At 43.3% G+C, this 22,030-nt stretch overlaps 1 protein-coding gene and 1 long non-coding RNA gene across 2 annotated transcripts; one reads left to right on the forward strand and one right to left on the reverse strand.

The window, feature by feature from the left end:
- The first annotated feature begins 265 nt into the window (after positions 1 to 265).
- LOC109239893 lies at positions 266 to 1,377 on the forward strand. Its single transcript, XR_002069978.1, has 3 exons — positions 266 to 592; positions 760 to 850; positions 1,077 to 1,377. It is a non-coding gene; the product is annotated as an uncharacterized LOC109239893 (long non-coding RNA).
- A 10,047-nt stretch (positions 1,378 to 11,424) lies between these two features.
- Positions 11,425 to 13,848, reverse strand: LOC109239891 (cytochrome P450 78A5-like). The gene is made up of 2 exons (XM_019406483.1): positions 12,892 to 13,848; positions 11,425 to 12,089 (listed from the first exon to the last, which is right to left on the reverse strand). The coding sequence occupies exons 1-2, from the start codon at positions 13,846 to 13,848 to the stop codon at positions 11,481 to 11,483; spliced, it is 1,566 nt and encodes a 521-aa protein (XP_019262028.1). The 3' UTR covers positions 11,425 to 11,480.
- Positions 13,849 to 22,030: the final 8,182 nt, after the last annotated feature.

Raw genomic sequence — 22,030 nt, forward strand, 5'->3', positions numbered from 1 at the left:
CGTTGCAATAGTAAAATAACCGTTGCCATAGATTTATCTAAAGCAACGGTCATATAAACTGTCCCAATAAAACAATCTACTGGAACGCATCTTTAGTAAAAATAGCTATTTGAACGGTTATTTTTTTCCCTCTTTATTTCCCCCCTGAATTTTTGTTAACCCGCCAAATATCCCCTATTTATTTAGTTTTTTAATAATTTTAATAACCTAAATATTAAATAACAAAATATTTGTGTTATAGTTTTGTGTATACCCAACGCCGCGATATCCCCAATGCCACAACCTTCTTCTTCACTGGAAACCTTCTTCTTCTGCAAGAATCTTCTCCTTCCTCTTCAAAATCGCCGATTCCCCCATCTCCCTCTCTCTAAAAACTCCAATACCCCCATCCCTCTCTCCGATGCCCTGAAAAACCCTCAGTCCTCTTTTAATTTAGAGTTTTCTGAGGTTTAGTTTGATTGAGTGCAGAATGAATCTGAGAAACTAAGATTTTGTGCAAAGGGTTTGTATCCTTTGAAGGGCTTAGGTCAACTTGTTGTGCAAAGGTTACAAACGAAGATCGGAGAAACAATTTGAAGACCCAAATACTAAGGTAATAAGTTTTTTTTTGCGCTCATTGCACTTTCTGGTTCCAAATACTAAGGTAACAAGTTGAAGACCCAAATTCTCACTCCATCTTTCTTCTGTTTTTTCCTTCCCTCTTTCTGGCGAGTTTTCTTCTTGTTTGATTTTTGCTTGCTGATTTGGGTTCCATTGCAGATTTGCAGTGTGGGAACCAAATTCCGACTTCAAACAAAGATTCCTAAACTATTGTGTGCATGTAATGTTTTTACATTGCATTTCGGTAAATGTAAATTACTTTTCTATTTAATTAGTAATTCGTAGAGACGCGTGTACACTGAATATGTAGAACACCTATATTATCTTTTATTACCTACCCATAAATCACTCCCTATGATCGTCTCTCTCTCTTCAATTTTGAGATCATATATTCCCCTAATTACACAATGGTTTATTTAAGTGCTTTATGTTTTTCTCTTATACCATTTGATTTATATGTTCAATTATTTTTGCAGGTCTATTTTTTGGGTTAAACTTTGAGTGTGTTGATCAAATTTGATAATGGGTATTTGATGTTAGTTGTTGCTGTTGAGTAGTAGAAATTGTTCCCTCTTTCTTTTGGTGAAATTTGTTGGTATATCACACTTTTCTTACTGTAAGTTAGTTTTTTCTGTTCTTTTGGGTAGATTCTTGTTTATTCTCTACATGCATGTAAGAAATTTTTTTGATTTGCTCATTGCATGTATGGAAATGGACATCTAGGTGCATGATTTTTAAGTATTAGCTATACATCTATTGTTGTTTGTCGTCATGAAAATTAGTTTCATATTTTTTTTTCAATAATAAGATACATTGCTTCTTTCAGTTTGTGGCTAAGTGTTTGATAGTAAGCTATCCCGAAAAAGAATTCTTAGCTACCCATCAAGGTGTAATATTGGGTAAAGGAATAGAGAGATTGCAAAAGTGTCCCTGTTCTGAAATTTTTAATTTTAATAACTATGCTTCAAAAGCTAAATAATGCCCTTTATTCGAGATTGAAGTGTTGTCTTATTTCCTTCCCTGATTGACCTAAGTTAATCCATATACATAGGGGAGATTGATGAGCGAAGTATAGAAAAGAGAAAACATAACAGTGGGACAAATGGTCCATACTTGAATCTTTGTTAGGGTGCTTTAATCAAGAGATATCGTAATTACTCTCTACAGGACCTAAAATCCAGATACAAAACTAATGATAAAAAGGCGATAAACTGTCTACGAAAGTGTAAATAGATGAAAGGTTAATGGTTTTAGGGGAAAAACTTAATTATCAAAAGGTCCACTTTAGTTGGTGAAGAGAACGACCGTTTTTGATAAGATGATGAAGAGGTATAAACGGTATCGCTCCAAGCATCAAGAGGCGGCGGATCTATTCCGGCAAGATCCACAATTCCAGGTGTTCCGGGAAGGCCTCGAACAGAGGGAGGCACAATTGAGCCCCAGGGCGGCGGAGCTGGAGAAAATGGATGAGGAGTTGGTGAAGGCTGTGGCTCGTAATAGCAAGCTCGAATCACTCCTCAAACTGAGGGAGGAGGAGTTGGAGCTCAGCCGTGGAGTGGCAACGGAGGTAGCCGATCTTCACCGTAGGGTGGTGGCTTTGACAGCCGAGCTCGAAGCTAAGGCGGCTGAGATCGATGTCCTCAGGCGTACTGCCCCGCCACGTCCCGGGGACGCGACCCAAGATGCGCACGAGATGTGGGTATATGCGGAGGACAAATTGGACGTGTATAAAAAACTTCTTGTTGCGGGACGTGCCTCCGAGGAGGAAGTTCAGGAGCAGTGGCGTGAGGCTCGTGCCGCTCGTGTAGCTTGTAGGTACAGCTCCGACTCTCCTGACCGAGAGGGCTACACTTCGGAGGACGTCAACCGGCTCGAGTCCGACCCATGGTTTAATGAGACTTACCGTCTCGGTGGCGATGGTCGAGAAGGAGAGCAAGCGGATGGCGATGGTTAATCTGGCGAGGCTCCTTAAGATTTGTATAGGTTTTGCCTTTTTTCTTTTTGGAATGTAATGGGAGTCCTCCATGGGACTAAATGTACATAATTTTTGTCATAGTGAAAGAATTATACTTTTTGCTATTCTTTTGTGTCGTTCTTTGCTTATACATATTTTGTCACCGTCGAGCTTGGCTGGCACATCGGTTGTGACGGCTTTTGGCTCGCAGGATGTAACTTCGACTGTCATTGAAGTGTTATTCGTCGTCGTCGATCGTGGTCGACGATCATTGGCGATGGCCTTTGGCCCATAGGATGCAACTTCAACTGTTGTTGAAGCGTTATCCGTCGTCGTCGAGCGGGGTCGATGATCATTAGTGATGGCCTTTGGCCCATAGGATGTAACTTCAACTGTCGTTGAAGTGCTATCCGTCATCGTGGAGCGGGGTCGACGATCATTGGCGATGGCCTTTGGCCCAGAGGATGTAACTTCAACTGTTGTTGAAGTGTTATCCGTCGTTGTCAAGTGGGGTCGACGATCATTGGCGATGGCTTTGGCCCATAGGATGTAACTTCAACTGTCGTTGAAGTGTTATTCGTCGTCGTCGATCGTGGTCAGCGATCATTGGCGATGGCCTTTGGCCCATAGGATGTAACTTCAACTGTCGTTGAAGCGTTATCCGTCGTCGTCGAGCGGGGTCGACGATCATTGGCGATGGCCTTTGGCCCAGAGGATGTAACTTCATTTGTCGTTGAAGTGTTATCCGTCGCCGTCGAGTGGGGTCGACGATCATTGGCGATGGCCTTTGGCCCATAGGATGGAGTTGGTGGCCTTAGCCGCTTACATAATGGAGAAAGTGGCCTTAGCCGCTTACATAATGGAGAAGGTGGCCTTAGCCGCTTACATAATGGAGAAGGTGGCCTTAGCCGCTTACATAATGGAGACTCAACTAGGCTAGTTCCTTTATTATATCGGCCTGGAGAATGCGTCGACCGGCCGGTATGATAAACCTGTCTCCATACGCCCCTGGGTGTCCCCTTCGCCGCCTCGTTAAAAACCTCCCCGAGAAAACCCAATTGGGACAAAACTCAGGTAAGGGAAAAAGAGTACGACTCGGGAGACGCCCCGTAAAAATGGAAGTACTTGAGGGGCGATGCTCCAGTTGTTCTGGAGTATTTTTCCCTCTATTGTTTCCAACTAGAATGCTCCTTTGCCTGCATCTGCTGTTATTTTATATGGCCCTCTCCAATTGGTGCCCAGTTTCCCTTCGCTTGGGTCTTTTGACGCCAAAGTTTTGGCTTTGAGGACGTAGTCGCCTACTTTGAGCGGTCGTATTTTAGCTTTTCTGTTGTAATACCTTTCGACCTGTTGCTTTTGAGCCGTCATTCTTATGTGGGCCATATCCCTTTGTTCTTCTGCCTCGTCGAGGTCTTGAAGCCTACCTATGTCGTTGTCTGCTCCGCTGGTATGTGAATATCTCAGGCTCGGTTCTCTGATTTCGACTGGTATAACCGCGTCGGTTCCGTAGACCAGTGAGTACAGTGTTTCTGCTGTACTGGATTTGGGCGTTGTTCGGTATGCCCATAGTACCTCTGGTAGTAATTCGGGCCAGATTCCTTTGGCGTCTTCGAGTTTCTTCTTTAGTATGTTTAATATTGTTTTGTTGGAGGATTCTGCTTGGCCGTTGGCGGCAGGGTGATATGGCGTGGAGAGTATCCGTTTGATGTGCCATTTGTCAAAGAACTCCGTTATCTTTTTGCCGATGAATTGGGGGCCGTTATCGCAGCTGATTTCTTTGGGGATGCCGAAACGGCATATGATGTTTTTCCATATGAAGGCGATGACTTCTTGTTCGCGTATTTGGGCGTACGCACCTACTTCTACCCACTTGGAGAAATAGTCAGTCAGAACTAACAGAAATCGTACCTTTCCTCGTCCTGCTGGTAGGGGACCGATTATGTCCATCCCCCATTTGATGAAGGGCCAAGGTGATGTTACTGAGTGTAGGGGCTCTCCCGGTTGATGTATCATAGGGGCGTACTTTTGGCACTTCTCGCACCTACGAACGTACTCCGCTGCCTCCTTTTTCATTGTGGGCCAGTAGTACCCGGCTCGGATGATGCAACGGACGAGAGCGCGATTGCCGGTATGTGCGCCACAGTGGCCCTCGTGTACCTCTTCGAGTACTTGCCTTGTTTGGTGTGGCCCCAAGCACTTAGCGAGGGGTCCGCCAAACGTTCTTTTGTACAGATCGTGACTTATTAGGCAGTATCGGGCAGCTTGTACGCGGAGCTTTTTGGCTGTTTTTTTGTCGAGCGGGAGTGTCCCGTCCTGCAGATAGGAGATAAACTGGTTGCGCCAGTCCCAAGTTAGATTTAAAGAGAGTACCTCAGTGTGATCTATGGCTGAATGGAGGAGGGTGACTATGTTTCCCTTGTTGATGTTTTTGGTGGCTGCAGCTAATTTGGCTAGGCCGTCTGCTTCGATGTTCTGCGCCCTCGGGATTTGTTCCAGGCGGCATTCGTCGAATTCGGGCATCAACTTGTGAATTTCTGATTGATATTTCTACAGTCTCTGTTCCTTGATCTGGTAAGTCCCGGTGACCTGGTTTACCACGAGTTGAGAATCGCAATGGAGGATGAGTCGTCGGGCTCCGTACTTGATGGCCAACTTCATACCTGCAATCACAGCCTCGTATTCGGCCTCGTTGTTAGTCATCTCGGGGCATCGTATGGACTGACGAATTATTTTGCCCGTGGGGACCTCGAGTACGAGTCCCAGTCCCGATCCCGAGGCGTTGGAAGCGTTGTCAGTGTAGAGGGTCCAGAGGTCGGTACTAGGAGTGGCACGAATGGCCTCTAGTTCCGCTTCCGGGAGAATCTCTGTACTGAAATCGGCGACAAAATCTGCAAGTACCTGCGACTTGATGGCGTTTCTCGGGTGATAGGATGTGTCGTGCTCGCTGAGATCTATGGCCCATCTGGTGAGCCTGCCCGATAGCTCGGGCTTGTGTAGGATGCTTCTCAGGGGGAAGGTCGTTATAACTTTTATTGGATGACACTGAAAGTAGGGTCTAAGCTTTCGTGAAGCTACGACCAGTGCCAGAGCCAGCCTTTCGATGTGTTGATACCGTATTTCGGCGTCCACTAGGGTTTTGCTGATATAGTAAATAAAGAGACTGCGTACCTTTGTTTTCACGGGCCAGGACTGCGCTGACGGCGACTTCGGACACTGCCAGGTATACTAGCAAGGGTTTGCCAGGGTTTGCTTTAACTAGCAATGGTGGCGAAGACAGGTATTCTTTCAATTTTTTTAAAGCCTCGGCGCATTCCTCGTTCCATTGTAGTCTGTGATCTTTTCTCAATACGTTAAAAAATTTATGGCACCTGTCGGAGGATCGCGGGATGAACCTGGATAGGGCGGCTATTCGTCCTGTCAGCTTTTGCAAGGTCTCGGGTATTGCGTCTATCGCCTTGATCTGGTCAGGATTGACTTCGATACCTCGTTGTGATACGAGGACACCCAAGAACTTTCCTGATGCTACACCGAAGGCGCATTTTTCTAGGTTTAATTTCATCCCATACTGTCGTAGTATCTTAAAGGCTTCTTTCAGATGGTAGAGGTGGTCTTCTTTGTTTGCCGACTTTACCAGCATATCGTTGATGTAGACCTCCATGGTCTTGCCAAGCTGTTCCTTGAACATTCTGGTAACTAGCCTCTGATACGTCGCCCCTACGTTTTTGAGTTCGAAGGGCATCACCTTGTAGCAATACGTTCCCTGGTGGGTGATAAAAGTTGTCTTTTCTTGGTCCTCCTCGGACATCATGATCTGGTTGTAGCCGGAGTAGGCATCTAGGAAGCTTAGCAGCTCATGTCCTGCTGTGGCGTCGATCAACTAGTCGATGTGAGGTAACGGGAACGAGTCCTTCAGGCATGCCTTGTTAAGATATGTGAAATCTACGCACATCCTCCACTTCCCGTATTTCCTTTTGACCATGACGACATTCGCGACCCATTGGGGATATTTTGATTCCCTTATGGACCCGTTGGCCAGTAGTTTATCTACCTCTTCGCTGACGGCCTTGTTGATTGCGGCGTTGAACTTTCTTCTAACTTGCCGCACGGGTGGATATAGTGGGTCGACGTTCAGTTTGTGGGTGGCAATGTCTCTTGGTATCCCCGGCATATCTGAATGAGAAAAAGCAAATAGATCTGCGTGGTTAGTTAAAAATTCATGGTACTTACTTGGGTGGCAGAGGCCGTGTCCGATGTAGGCTTTTCTTGAGTGGTCGGTGTTGTCCAGTTGTACTGGGTTGAGATCCTCGACCGTTGCTTTGCAGGCTTCTACGATGTTCGGATCTTTGATGGCTTCCGTTGTCGGGTCGACCTTAGTCCCCGACACGGCTGATTGCTATGCTTCCGCACTTGCTCCTTTCAACTGCTTGGTGTGTGAGTATTCTTGAGCGATTCGGTAGCATTCTTGCGCGGTGCGCGGCTCGCCCCGAATGCTAAATATTCCCCAAGGGGTGGGGAACTTGATCACTTGGTAGAAGCTTGAGGGGACTGCTCGCATGGCGTGTATCCACGGGCGTCCTATGATGGCGTTGTAGGCTGTTTCTTGGTTCATAACGTGGAAAGTGGTTTCCAGCGTAACTCCTCCTGTTAATTTCGGCAATGATACCTCCCCGGAGGTTCGTTCCACTACATTGTTATAACCTGTCAGTGTTATGCAACGCGGTATTATCCTATCTTCGAGCCTCATTTGTGCGAGGACCCTTGGATGGATAATACAGGCACCGCTTCCGTCATCAACCATGATTCTCTTAACATCAGTGTCAGCAATACGTAAAGTTATGACCAAAGCATCATAATGAGGAAAAGACAAACCGTCGGCATCTGACTTATCGAAGGTGATACTTTCTTCGAAGTCATCACACCGTTCGTGGGCGATTGTTCGCTTCAGTTTGTGCGAAGTGGTGAACTTTACATGGTTGATTGCTGAATCGTCGCCTCCTCCGACGATCATGTTGATGGTGCGTGCTGGCGAAGGCGGCTTTGGCGGCCCTTGAGGTTGATCCCGCCCTTGTGCGAATTTGATCTTTCCCTTATCGCTAAGTAGCTCCCTTAAGTATCCTTGGTTCAGCATTCTGACCACCTCCTGCCGTAGCCCTATGCAATCTTCGGTTTTGTGCCCTCGTTCTTGGTGGAACTCGCACAGGACATTTGACTTTCTCATGGCGGGGTCTGATTTCATCTTCTGCGGCCATTGTACCTTGGTGCCCAGTTTCTCCAGTGCGTACACTATTTCTGAGGGAGACACACAAAAGTTATGGGCGGATAATAAAGGGGGCATACCTCTTTCATTACGGAGTGGGGTGACATGTCGCTGCAGTGCTTCTGTGTGTCTAGGCGGTGGTGGATGCGAGGATCTGACGTAAGGCTGTTGCCTTTCTTTGTTGAAGCGCGAGGATTGTTCCCGCCGGCCCTCGCTGCGTCGATCCCTCCTTGCTTCTGACTGTATTGTCGTGAGCCGCTGGGTTGGTCCGTTGAGGTCATCCTCGTCTGCTCGTACCTCGGCACAGTAGGCGTTGTGGATCTCCTCCCATGTGGTGGGAGGATACTTCATGAGTCGGCTTAGTAGCTTTTTGGTTGCTCTCGAACCATCTTTGCTCAGCCCGTTTTGGAAAGCTGCGACCGCCATGCCTTCCGATACGTTTGGTAGGCTCATCCTTACTCTGTTGAATCTGGCCAAGAAGTCCCTGAGTCCCTCACCCGCGGTTTGTCGGACGGCAAAGATATTGTTGACCCTGGCCTCTGCTTTCTTAGCTCCTGCATGGGCGGTGGCGAACTTATCCGCCATTTCTTCGAATGTTGATATCGTTCTGGCTAGCAGTACCATGTTAGCGCCCCCCCCTCACCCCCGTCAACGTTTCTCCGAACTTTTTCAGCAGTACGGATGGTACTTGTTCCTTTGACAGATCGTTACCCTTCACAGCGGTCACATAGTGGATCAGGTGGTCTTCGGGGTCCTTCGTCCCGTCATATATCCTTAAGTAGGGTGGCATCTTGAAGGTCTTTGGGATCGGGTGAGGTGCAGCTTCTTCGCTGTATGGCTGTTCAACGAATCTTCCCACGTCGCGCTTCGGCAGTAACGTAGGAGCGCCGGGAATTTTGTCTACTCTTTCCTAATGCTCTTTCATCTGATCCCGAAGTGCCTTGTTTTCATTCTCCATTTCCTCCATTTTTTTAAGGATGGCTGCAAGTGTGCCATCGCTGGTCTGGCCATTGGTATGGTTGTTGTTTGTACGTATAGTATCGTGTTCACTGGTGGTAGCGATGTCTGTCGTCAACGAGTTCTTAATGTTGCTTTGGGGCGATTTTTCGAGCAAGCTGCTTAGGGTGTTCGTCATCCATTCTTCCAGTAGCTTCTTGATCAGCGGGGTGGTGCTTCTTTGACTGCAGACGTGGAAGCCCCCTTTTCTTGCATGATAGTCAGATCTTCAGATGGGGAGGGTGAGATTTCTCCCTCTTGAGTGTTACCAGGTGTTGTGCTCAAGATATTTTCTCTGCCGGTCTCGTTGAGGGGGCCCATGAGGTTGGTTGTGACGCCTGCTATTGCTTTCAATCTTGCGTCATTTTCCGCCATTTTTCGATTTCAGTAGGGTGTGAAGGAAGGTTTATTTTTGATGTTCAAGGTGCAAACTATGATTTCGATTGCCGAAATTCCCACAGACGGCGCCAAATTGTTTGACTCAAAAGATACTAATTACTTTGTAAGCGAAAACAATTAAAATGAATCAAAGGTAAATCGTAATCGAATATAATTAGACCTAGAAATATATATTATGCTTGTGATTGTTTCGACAACTTGGATATTCGAAAGAGAGTAAGAGAAAGCTTGTTGAGAGAGAGAGAGAAATAGAAAGAAAAGATAGCTTCTTATTGAAAAGATCCTCCTTTACAACATTGGGATTCTCCTTTATATAACAAGAGAACCCCCTCAAAAAATAATAAAATAATACGGGGATAGGTCACGTGCTTTCGAGGAGACGACGAGACACAAGGGCATACTTTCGCTCTGACATTCTTCGGTCGTCCCCTCTACTTCGGCTATTGCTTAGTCGGGGGTCGTTGCTTACCATAGTGGGCAGAATTTGACCCCATACAGTCTTTGGCATTATTTTTTTTGTTGTGTTGCACATTATCCTACATTAATATAATTATTGCGAAAGTTATATTTAATGAAATATAAATTCTTAACTATACAAATATTCGAAACAAAATTGTTACAGCTAGGAAATAATTCTACTTAACTCCAATGCCGACCAGTGCAATCTCTAAATTCAACACCAATTATAATTAATCCAATCTCTAGTTAAGAAGCACGTAAATTTTTCATGTTTCATCCATGAGTATACTTGCTCGTGCTAATCTAAAACTCCACTATACTTGAAGTTTCATGAATGCAAAAAAATAGCTTCAAGTTGATCTACTGCCAAATTGAATCATTAAAGATAAGTTAACAACAAGAAACTATAGATGACAGGTTGATCGAAAGGAAGGGGAGAAAATAAATTGGTTAAAAAAATTATCGCCTTAACCATCACTTCCTTTCTGCTAAAGAATCTTTTCTACCAAATTCAAAAAGGCGATTCACTTAAAATATATGGTGGTGTTCACTGCAAAGAAAATAACAACATAAAGTTAAGTAAGTACTATATATTAATGACGTAAAATATGTATATGGTATAAAAGGAGAACATAGTTCGACATAAAATCTGTATACATCATACATGATATGCAGAATTAAGAAAAAAATAGAATTTAATAAAATATTAGAGATATAACTTGTATCCATTTAATAAAAAAGGTCAAGCTTTTAAATCTTGTAGCGTTGCCAATATATTGAGCTTGTAAAATAGAGTCGCAGTTATGTAAAAACATATTTTAGATGGATGAAATCGTGTTTGGTTATGTATCAAAAGGAATAAAATTTGTAACGGAGAAAAAGTTTTAATTCCATGTAACTTGTGCTTTGGGAGACTCTTCGAACAAAAGTCAGAATCAGTATTGTCCTAATCAACGAAAAATTCAATTTGGTTTCAAACTCCTAGCATTAGGTAGGAAAAAAATATAATACAGTTTTGTCCCAATTGAATTTTTTCGTTGATTAGGACAGCATCCTTTAAAAGTAAAATTATTCTTTTCCAAAAATAATAGATGACCAGTAGGATCAACTTTGTAGGGTCGACATATGTGTAGTTTAAATTGGAAAAGAATTTCATCATTAGGTTATTTACAATTAGATCCTTAAATTATATAAACACTTAAGGGCATAAAAGTCTGTCAATATTTCAAGGATATTTTAGTCGTTCGACATTTAGTATAAATTATTCGTGCTTTTATAATAATATAGATAGATATAGATATAGATAGATAGATAGATAGATATAGATAAAAAAAAATGTGCTCTTCTTTTGTTTAGAGTTTATTAATTGTTTTTTTGTTTGTTTTAATTAGTTTTGACTCAAACACTTTTAGTTTTAATTCTTGTTTAGATAATTATATTAGGATAGTTTAATCTAAATAATGATTATACCATAAGTCTCTATGGGTTCGATACTCTATTTCTATCACTGAATTTATTATTTGACGGCCGCGTAAGGCACGAAAACTAACGATGGTAAGAAAGCAATAACCTTGTTTAATTGAGCAATGCGCATTGCGTGATCTAGTGGCTTGTTAACGTAATTTTGAAAAAGGCATGGGTTTTCAGCTAATCATAGGTCAGTGGACTAAAGGAAGGAAATATTGAATCTGCCTTTGTGATCACCAATATTCTAAAGATCAAAGGATAAATAAACTTGATATAGCGGAAAGATAAGATATCATATATTTTGTTTTATAATTCTTATGATTAATGATACTACTAATAGAAGCTTATTTAGGTGTCATATCGAGTAAATGCACGACAAGATAGAGGTTTCTCCATCTCAAGGGAAAGCTTCAAACATTCAGCAAGATCAACAGGTTTGCTTGGGAGCCATTTGAACTGTTGGAGAAGTCGTGCTAGCCAGAGGTGCACTGTGGCCAACCCTAATACCCTTCCGGGGCAAACCCGACGTCCAGACCCGAATGGAGCAAGCCTAAGATCCGAACCCATAATTGAGATGTCTTCTTCTTTATCACAAAACCTTTCGGGCTTAAAGGCCCATGGATCTTCCCAAATTGTTGAGTCATGTGTAATAGCCCACATATTAACCATTGCAGTTGTCCCTGCAGGAATGAAGCACTTATCTACATAAGTATCATGGATAGCTAAACGGGCCCAAGAGAGAAGTGGGCCTGGTGGGTGCAATCTAAGAACTTCCTTCACAATGGCCTGCAAATAAGGAAGGTTTTGTATGTCTGAGTCCCGCACGTGCTTGTTATGACCAACGCACGTGTCAATCTCTTTTTGTGCTTTTGCTTGAACATCTTGGTGTAAAACCATTCTTGCCATGATCCACTCTAGAAGGATGGCAACTGTATCTGTTCCTCTAAACACCATTTCCTACATAAAGTTAATTAATTTAAGTGGGACACAAGGTTAGTGAGTAAGTTCCATTTGGCAGCTGCAAAAAGTAAAAGTGAAGAAAAGAAACAAAGCTTACCATCATAATTATAATCATAAACTAGTCAAAGACATATCTAAAAATCTTTAGTCAATTCCACATGCAGTGGACTTAGTGCTGACGAACTAAGCGATTTTTGTTGTTTAGACATGACACCAACTTAACTTTTAATGATGAGTCATTTTACTTTGAATTATCAAAGAATCTTAACTATCTACCTAGTTAGTTACTCCTATTATATATGTATTCCAAACATGAACGAGTTGACAACTGATAGTTAAAAATAATCAATTGACAATAGGCTTTTACACCTTAAATTCACATAGAAAATGAAACTCTAAGCATAAAAAACTCATATATATAAGCATATATATTGATATCTGCCTAGCATCATGCAAATATTTTTGTTTATGTGGAAAAAAAATATTCCATTGAGATAATTAAAAAGTGATAAGTTTAACTTCTATAGATTGATATTGCATATACTATTAAAAGCGTGTTCCCTCCAGATAAGACGCACCGTAGGCCATCCTCGGCCTTCTTCGTTTTCGATGAAAAAAAGATCTCGATATCACTTGAAAGGTCAGGTAATTACTCATAACAAGTGGAATTAATTACTTAAAAAATAAAAATATAAAGTAACCTTCTAGAGCAGATTAAACTTCATCAATAGTGAAATTTTCATTGCACTATCAGTAAATATCATCAAAACCCAAAACTGAATGAGGGGGAAATCCTTACCCACAAAACAGCCACCATGTCTGCATCAGTAAGTTGATCTTCTTTTGCCAAAGATAGCAACACACTAAGGAAGTCATTTTTCATGTTTAATTCTCCCTCTCTTCTTCTTTCTTTCACTATTTCGCCAACCAATTCATTCACTTGAGCTGCCAATTTATGACACCTTCTCTTAGTACCCCAAAAGTCTAAAAACCTTAAAGGAAAATAATCAGACCAATTAAATTCTCCAATCAATTCATATCCTTCCTTCACCATTAACCCTAGTTTTTCACCTTCTAAACCTAAAGTACTCCCAAACACACTTTCCAGTATATTTCTCAAAGACCCTTTTCTTAATATCCCTCTAACCTCAACAAAACCAATCTCATTCATCTCCTTGACAACTCCTTCTATCATGTTATCAGCTATAAATTGTCGAAGACTCTCAAAACTTGAAATTCTCCGAGGAGAAAACATGTGATTCGCAGCAATTCTTCTTAGATTTCGCCAATAACTCTCATAAGGAGCGAAACCAATTGCTCGTTCAAACATGAGCAATTTAGCTGATTCTTTCACAGGACGATTTGCAAATGAGGTACCACAAAGAATTTCCTTCGCAGTGTCAGGGTGACTACTGATGATAACTCGAGTAGCACCTAGGCTTATAATCATGAGTCGAGTCGAACCCAACGATGTAGCAAGGGTGGCGAGCTTCTGATGAGCATGAGATCCCATTTGAGGTAGAAACCCCAAGAAGGGCCAAGAAAAAGGTCCAAGAAGTTTTTTAGGTTTTTGATAGTGAATATAGTTTCTCCATGCAAACCCTCCTGGCACTGACCAAAAGTTTAAGAGGAAAAGGAAAAGGGAGAAGAGAGTTGCAATAGTAAAAGGCCAAGGATTAGCTTTAAAGAGTAAGTAAGATATAACTATGAATAAAAAGATGAAGAGGGATATGCTGGCCAGCATGAAGGGCTTCATTTTTTCTAGGACTAAAAATTAACGTAAAAGGCAGAAGAAAATAATTAAAAAGCTGATATTGCTCAAAGGTAAATTGGAAATGGATTCTTGTCGTGAGAGGATTGCATGTGGAATGATTAGTATATATAGGGTACGTGGAAAGTAAATTTGGTTAACTAATTAGGTTTCTTTTACTTAACCCTGGTTAAAGGACCTTTTCTTTCGACAATGATAACAAATGCTAATTAATCATTGAAAAGCACTACAAAAAGGCATTCAGGGAGGGTTTGTGGGTAGGGCGGAATTGGAAAATTGTTTAGGTCAACGTAGCTAATTCCCCACCGTCAAACTTTTGACATTCATCTTTTTTCCCCTCTTGAAGAAGAATTGGAAAAGAAGTACTCCCCGTTTCATTTTAACTGTCACTTTAGCTTACAAAATTGGTCCCAAAAGAATTGCCACTTTGAGTATTCAAAGTCTAAATTTGTTAATTATTTCCAATTATACTTTAATATTAAATTGTATACAGTTTAAAGGATGTGTGATTTAATTCGACCAACATGTGATTAAGTTAAAGATAAAATAAATAATCAAACCAATCACAATGTGATGATCATGCCTGATCTTAGGTTGAAAAGTGGGCTTCGTCGCCCCGATCGGACCCTTGATACAAGCTCGGTCGCGTATAAAAAGAAGAGAACAAATGAAGAACACTTTGAACAATAGCTAGAAGACAAAAACAAATTTTTATTGCTTTGATTTGCGTGTAACAATGTGTTAAAAAAATACATTTCCCTTTATATAGTAAGGGATTTCAGTCCTAGTACAAGTCTAAATAAGGTAAAAATCTCCTTTTTCGGTAGATGTCGATCCGCAGTTGATATAAGATGGGATTTACGCCGTAATATCCGATTGAGGGTGAATATTACGGCTCCCTACTCGTCATACGTAACCGTTCTCCTTTTTTCCCGTGGTCCAGAAACCTTACTTAGTCCGGGTTCGTTATTTCACCGCGCTCGATCATAGATGCAACGTTCACTCCTCCCGGGTTCCGATACGAGGGGTCATTTGGCCTCGCTTGCCATGCTTCCCTTTTATTTCCTCATCAGGGAATCGGGGAAAACTCTGCTCCCGATTTTACCCGTACACAAATAGTTCCCTCGCTTCTCAAAGAGCAGATTTATCAAAACGATAGGAAGCGATGAATTAAACCCGATTCCTTCTTCCGTACACTACAACCGAGCTGACGGGTCAGTAAAATATCCCATCAATCATGTCGTTCTGACTTCAGACACGTGTCAGCCGCCAGTTGACTGTCCCCGAATGCGAAACGTCACACATTAATTACCCCTTCTCTATAAAAGTTTCGCTCCCCTTTTCACTTTTTTTATTTTTTTGATTCTAGAGCTGTTTAATTTACCCTCGAACTCTTCAATTATTCTTAACCCCTTCAAACCTTCATACGGTGTTTCTTAGATCTTCATATTTTCATCTCCCCACCTTCAAATCTTCATACTCCATCTTCAAATCTGACCTTCATACCTTCATCCTTATCTTCAAATCTCCATCCTCACCTTCAAATCATCATCCTCACCTTCAAATCTTTATATTTTTCAGAATTCGATGGCGAAGACTTCGAATCTGTGCCTTAATAGACCGTCCCTTCATCTTCTAACTCGGCCACGGATGCCGAGGTGGTCATGCCTGAGGTGGCTCTGAAACCTCCCCTGAAGAGTTTCATCCCCGGTGGCTGCTCCATTGAGAATGACTTTAAAGTTGAGAAAGCCTCCAGTCAACAGGACCGAGGCGAGGAGATATGGAGGTACATATGCTTCGTTACTAAGGATACACTCTCTACAGTTCCGGAGGACTGCAACTGTGAGGGCAAGGAAGTGGACGTCCTTGGTCCCGATGAGGACATCACCACTCACGTAGAGGGGTATCTAAGTGTTTATACTTACCCCTTCACATTTGTCCCAATGGACCCTAAAATCCTTAGCTTTTGCAAAAGGTACGAGGTTTGTCTTGGATAGGTTTGCCTGTCCTTTTGGAGGATCATAATCCTCCTTCGCCATTTTGTCAACAACACCGAATCACCTCGATTTACCATCGACTACCTGCTTCGTCTCTACAGTCCCCTAGTTTTCTGAGGGGGATTGATCAAGCTCGTTCGTCGTGCAAGTAAGGCTCCATTCTTAAGTATCGATGAAGAGCCCGATTGAGACTGGAAGCGGAGATTTGTTCAACTGAAAACCGAAGATCTCATTCCCCCTGAATTTTTGTTGTTCCCTAAAAAGTGGAACTCAGCCCGTAAGTTCCTTTCCTTCCTGAGTATTTGGAATTTCTTTTATTCTTTTTTCTTATTGCCTGTTCCTATCATCGTGCAGCGGTCGCCTAAGTTCCCAACGCAGTCCCTCGCTTCAAGGAGTAGATTGAGGGGATTTGCAAACAAATATCGTATTTTGAGAGCGAATGTCGAAAACTTCCAAAGGGAAAGTGGGATGCCCGTTTCGTGGTGAGTTCTCCCAAACAAGTATACTTTCATACTCAACCTTTATTTCTACTAAGATCTTGTTCTTTTACAGGATTTCCCAAGACCACTGGGCCTCGGCCATTGGACGAGGACGAGGCTTCGTCCTCACTTGCTAAATCGTTCGCTTCGGGACAACCTGGAGCTATTGCACAGAAGGAGAAAAAGTGAAAAAGGAGGAAATCTTCTGGCTCCCTGAACACAGAGACCAAGAAGAAGTAGGTAACTCCGGATCCGAAAAAGCAACAAGAAGAGAACCCAAGCAGGGGTACTGGACCCCGACTCCCTCTACCACCCAGGGATTACCCTGAGGATGATGAACTAGAGTTCATCGCCCATGGGTCGACCATTGACGAAGAAGAATGGGCGGCAACCGAGGAAGTTGGCCGAGAGGCCGATCCCTCTTTAGCTCGGGAGCCAGAAGGAAAATCAGAGGCTACGGCCTCCCGAGAAACTATACCTTTCCCAAAGGAAATAGGCGGTGTCATTGACATCGCGCAATTGCCGTTACATACATAGTCCAAGTTCGACGAGGCTCAGGCCGTCAAAGAGTAGTCAAATGAGATGGCACGGGGCAAAGACGAGGCCCTCAACATGTTCTTTGACGGCGTGGACATGGGCGCGTTGGAGGATTATCTCGGGTTTGGTCGCATGGAGATCCGAAAAAAGGAAGTGTCGTTGGGAGTAGGCGAGCCGAGCTCGAGCCCGAAGCTGGTGAGGCAGTTCCCTGCTTAAGCATGGATCCCGATTGTAAAAGAACGGTTGTGTTTACTATCCCGGCGGACACCTGGGTGTTGTCCGCTCCGGCGGTCATGGCCAGCTATCTTTGCTGCCAGGTGATCGAAGACGACCAGCAAAGATGAACGAAGTGGGCCCATAGAGCCTCTATATCGAGGCACAACAGGCACTGAACCGGGTAAGTTTCCCATTCCTTGTGCCCTTCATACATCTTGTTTAGCTTCAGCATGTCCTAATGATCTTATCATTTTGTTTTTCAGGCTTCGATGCTCCACCATGAAGGCTTCCTTTGGTCTCGAATGGAAGTCAGCCAGCTCGAGTTCGATCTCAAAGAGCAAGTCCGACAGAAAGACATGTATAGGGTTCTAAGTGAGCAAAAAGATGAGGCCCTCAAGGATCTCCCTATTCTCCGAGCCGAGCTGGAAAAAGCTCAAATGGAGGCCTTGGGTGTGAAACGGGAGCTTGATGAACTGGTCAAGAAGGTAAGGATTTTTTAGGTTAAAAATGAGAGGTTATGCACAGTGACTAACGATGCAACCTCACAGGTTCAAGAGAAGATAGACCTGATTGACTAGCTCTAGGACGAGATGAACAAGCTCAAAACTACGGCCGAAATGCTGAGGAGAAGGATGGACTTTCTGGTCTCGAAAAAGGAGGCTAAAAAAGAGGATTTAGCGTCGGTCAAGGACCATCTCTAGTGGCAAAGGATAAGGCCGACAAGCGGTCTAGGATAAATGAAGAACTTCGAGCACAACTGGATTCAGCTGTCTCAGAATGGGACGACCTCGACTAAGAATATACTGTGTTGAAGTCCAAGTTAGAGGCAACTTGATTTATTCCTCCAAGGTCAAAGAAATGCTTTCCCAGTATAAAACCGGTGTGGTGATAGCTGAGGCCCGTTTAATAATGAAGGCTGAGTATGTCAAGCGGTTGTCCCAGAGGGAGATCCTTGAGGAGATTCACACCCGGGGATTTGATCTGTCGGCCGAGATTGAGTAGGCCAAGAGGCTTGAGGCCGAGGCAAAAGAGCTTTATGAGCCCAAATGTCCTGAAGGTTCCGGGGCCGAGTCAAGCTCCGGTGAAGATTAGGTGGACATGCCTTAGCTCTTTTTGTTTCCTTTTGTATATTTCCTTTTCGTTTATTTTGAGGCCGTTTTATCGTGCCTTTGTAAATACTTTTGGAATACATATATATAATTTTTCCTTCGACAACACTGTGTCTTTTGCTTTTCAGCATCTATTTGCAATTGTTTATTTGTGGATCGTCCTTAATGTCATAGAATAGAATTAGATGTAATCTGGAGCACTCGTTCTCCGGGCGCCCGAATGAGGCCCGATTTCGATGGTAACTCCGAGTTGTTCGTGGCTTCGAAGTTTCGATAAAAACGAAGGTCTTCAAGATACTTGAGTGTTTTAGTCATACATGATGGTGCTTTGCTGAGGGCAACCCTTTAATAGGTTTCAATCATATGAAAGAGCCTTACTTTCCGAGTACGGACTCGGACGTCTCCGAGTCGTTTTAGGTTGGACGTAGACTTTGATGTTTGGCCCCTGCCTAATAGGCTCGGTACCTTCGGGATTCAATAACCGAGCCATTAGATTTTTTATCGGACGACAGTCCACGAATCGGTTAGCCCATTGGCTCTAGGATTTAGGATCCGTTATTCGTTCTAAGTAATTCAATGAATGCATCAGTGGAGCGTAGTGATAAAATATAAAGGGCAAATTTTTTTATTGCTTTGTATGCATAGTACATAATCAGAGGTGTATAAGCCTTGTACCATGGCAAAAGTGGGCTACATGGGTACGGTTCGTTTGACCGTTTGATCCTTATAAAAAATCCTAATTACCAAGACTTTGATTTTCATATTAAGTAATAACACTTTCTAAGGATCATAACTTAGGGGTTAATGGCCCCTAGTATTTGAGGCCAAAATTGTGAGGGCTCGAATACTGTTGGTCTGGTGTAGGTGATCAGCAACTTTACGGCTTTAGGCCGGTCTTCGAAACTACAGTAGCACATTTTACTGTTGCCTCGTTAAAAACCTTGCTGTAAAATCTACTTCAGGAAAAAACTGGATCAAGAAAAAAAGGGTACAACACGTGCTTTCAGCCTAATAGTCACATTTTCCCTCGGCCGAGTACTTGCACAAGTTAGTCCGTAATATAACAAATTTCAAAAGGGAATTGTGCTTGTACCTTAGCAGTAGTACCGCTTTAAGTGTGCCACATTTCAATTGTTCGGTAGTAGTACACCATCTCCCGCCTCGAACCTTTCTCGGTTGTTCCGGCAACTCTATACGATCCTTCCCAATTCGGGCCTAGTTTCTCGTCGTTCGGGTTCCTGGTGTGTAATGTTACTTTCCTTAACACGAAGTCCCCGACTTGAAATGTCGAAGTTTATCTCTTCGGTTGTAGTACCTCCCTACTCACTGCTTTTGGGCCGCCAACCGAACCAAGACGGTTCTCGCCTTTCGTCCAATAAGTCCAGACTCGTGGTCATGACTTCTCCGTTTGACATTTCAGTAGCATACTGTTACCTGAGGCTCGATTCCCCCACCTCGACCGGGATTAAGGATTCCGCACCGTAGACTAGAAAGAATGGGGTTGCTCCGGTACTCGACTTCAAAGTCGTTCTGTATGCCCACAAGATCTCAGGTAGGATTTCCTTCCACTTTCCTTTCGAATCGGTAGTCTCTTCTTCAAGTTTTGGAGTATAGTTTAATTTGTTGATTCCGCTTGTCCATTCCCACTAGAGTAGTAAGGTGTTTATAACATCTTTTTGATTCTGTGGTCTTAGAAAAAATTTACTCACTTTGCTGCCGACGGATTGTTTTCCATTGTCGCAAACGATCTCGGCCGGTATCCTAAATCGGCATATTATGTGATCCCAGATGAAATCAATGACCTCTTTCTCCCGGACCTTCTCGAACGCCTGAGCCTCGACCCACTTGGAAAAATAATCGATCATGAGTAGTATGTATTGGGATTTACCGTGCGCCCATGGCAAGGACGACGATGTAAACGGCCATGGCGCCAGGACCAGGTAACGCATCTCTCCCGGTTGATGAATCATTGGGGCGCGTCTTTGACACTCATTGCATTTTCGCACGAAGTCTTTCACATATTTCTCCATTTTATTCCAGTAGTAACTATCTCTAATTAACTTTCGAACCAAGGATTCTGCCCCCGAGTGGTTCCCACAATTGCCCTCGCGGACCTCTCTTATAGCGTATTCAGTTTCTCCCGGACCCAAGCACCTATCTAGTGGGCCAAAGAGGGATCTTCTGAACAATTTCCCCTTGACTAAGCTAAACCTGGCAGCTTTGGTGCGTAGGGCTTTTGATTCTTTGGGATTCGATGGCAATTTTCATGTCTTGAGGTAGTCTATGTATTTGTTTCTCCAATCCCAGGTCAAACTTGTCGAGTTTACCTCAGTATGACCTTCTTCTACCATTGAGTTCATTAGTTGTACCACTGCCCCCAAGTCGAATTCATGGGAGTCAACAGATGACCCCAAATTGGCCAGCGCACCGGCTTCACTATTTTGATGCCGAGGTACGTGTTGTAGAGTCCATTCCTTGAATTGGTGTAAGGTCACCTGCAACTTGTCCAACTACCTCCACATCCGTTCCTCCTTTACTTTGAACGTTCCGTTGACTTGAATTACGACTAGGAGGGAATCATATTTGGCTTCGATCACTTTGGTCCCCATGCTCTTAGCTAGTTCAAGACATGCAATCATAGCCTCATACTCGGCTTCGTTGTTAGTCAATTTTATTGTTCTAATAGACTGCCTAATTACGTTACCCGTAGATGGTTTCAATACGATAGTGAGCTCGAGCCCCTTCGCGTTGGAGGCCCCGTCCGTGAATAGGGTCCAGATCCCCGAGTTAATACCCGAAGTGAGCAGTAACTCCTTTTTGACCTCGGGTATCAAAGCCGGCGTGAAGTCTTCCACAAAATCCGCCAAAATATGAGATTTTATGGAGGTCCGAGGTTTATACTCGGTATCATACCCACTGATTCTACAGCCCATTTGGCCAGTTGGCTCGAGATCTCGGGCTTATGCATGACATTCCTCAGCGGGTAAGAGGTCATGATACATATGGGGTGGCATTGAAAGTACAATTTTAATTTCCTAGAAGCGCTTAGTAAGGCGAGCGCTAATTTTTCTAGGTGAGGATTCCTGATTTTGGCATCGCCTAAGGTTCTACTAACATAATAAATTGGAAATTACTTACCTTCTTCTTCCCGGACCAGGAAATCACTCATCGCCACCTCAGAAACTGCCAAGTAGAGTTACAACTGTTCGTCTACCTTCAGAGTGTACACCAAGGGGAGGCTCGATAGGTATCGTTTGAGTTCTCCCAAAGCTTGCTGGCATTCCGGAGTCCAAGAGAAGTTGTTATTCTTTTTCAATAGTGAGAAGAATCGATGACCCTTATCCGACGATCTCGAGATGAACAGGCCCAACGTGGCTATCCGACCGGTCGGTCTTTTATACTGCCTTGATGTTGTCGACTACGGTGATGTCCTCTACGGCCTTTATTTTGTCCGGTTTGATCTCTATTCCCCGATTAGATACCATGAATCCAAGAAACTTGCCCGAGCTGGCCCCAAACGCACACTTCTCCGAGTTTAGCTTCATGTTGTACTTTGTCAACTTGCCCAAGGTTTCCTGCAAATGCATCAAATGGTCCTTGCTTGCAAAGACTTGACCAACATATCGTCAATATAAACTTCCATTGATTTTCCTATTTGTTCTTAGAACATCAGGTTGACTAGGCATTGGTATGTGCAACCGACATTCTTTAATCCAAACGGTATTATGTTATAGCAGTAAGTGCCAAATTTGGTTATGAAAGAAGTCTTTTTCTTAATCGTTCGGGTCCATCCGAATTTTTTTGTACCCAGTATAGGCGTCGAGAAAAT

The sequence above is a fragment of the Nicotiana attenuata genome, unplaced genomic scaffold, assembly GCF_001879085.1.
Source record: "Nicotiana attenuata strain UT unplaced genomic scaffold, NIATTr2, whole genome shotgun sequence".
In the NCBI taxonomy this organism is placed as follows: Eukaryota; Viridiplantae; Streptophyta; class Magnoliopsida; order Solanales; family Solanaceae; genus Nicotiana; species Nicotiana attenuata.

Coding starts and splice junctions, on each gene's coding strand:
- LOC109239891 (XM_019406483.1), bottom strand. CDS start 13,848: ATGAAGCCCTTCATGCTGGCCAGCATATCCCTCTTCATCTTTTTATTC. Junction 12,090..12,891: donor ACATGGTGGCTGTTTTGTGG/GTAAGGATTTCC, acceptor AACTTTATGTAG/GAAATGGTGTTTAGAGGAAC.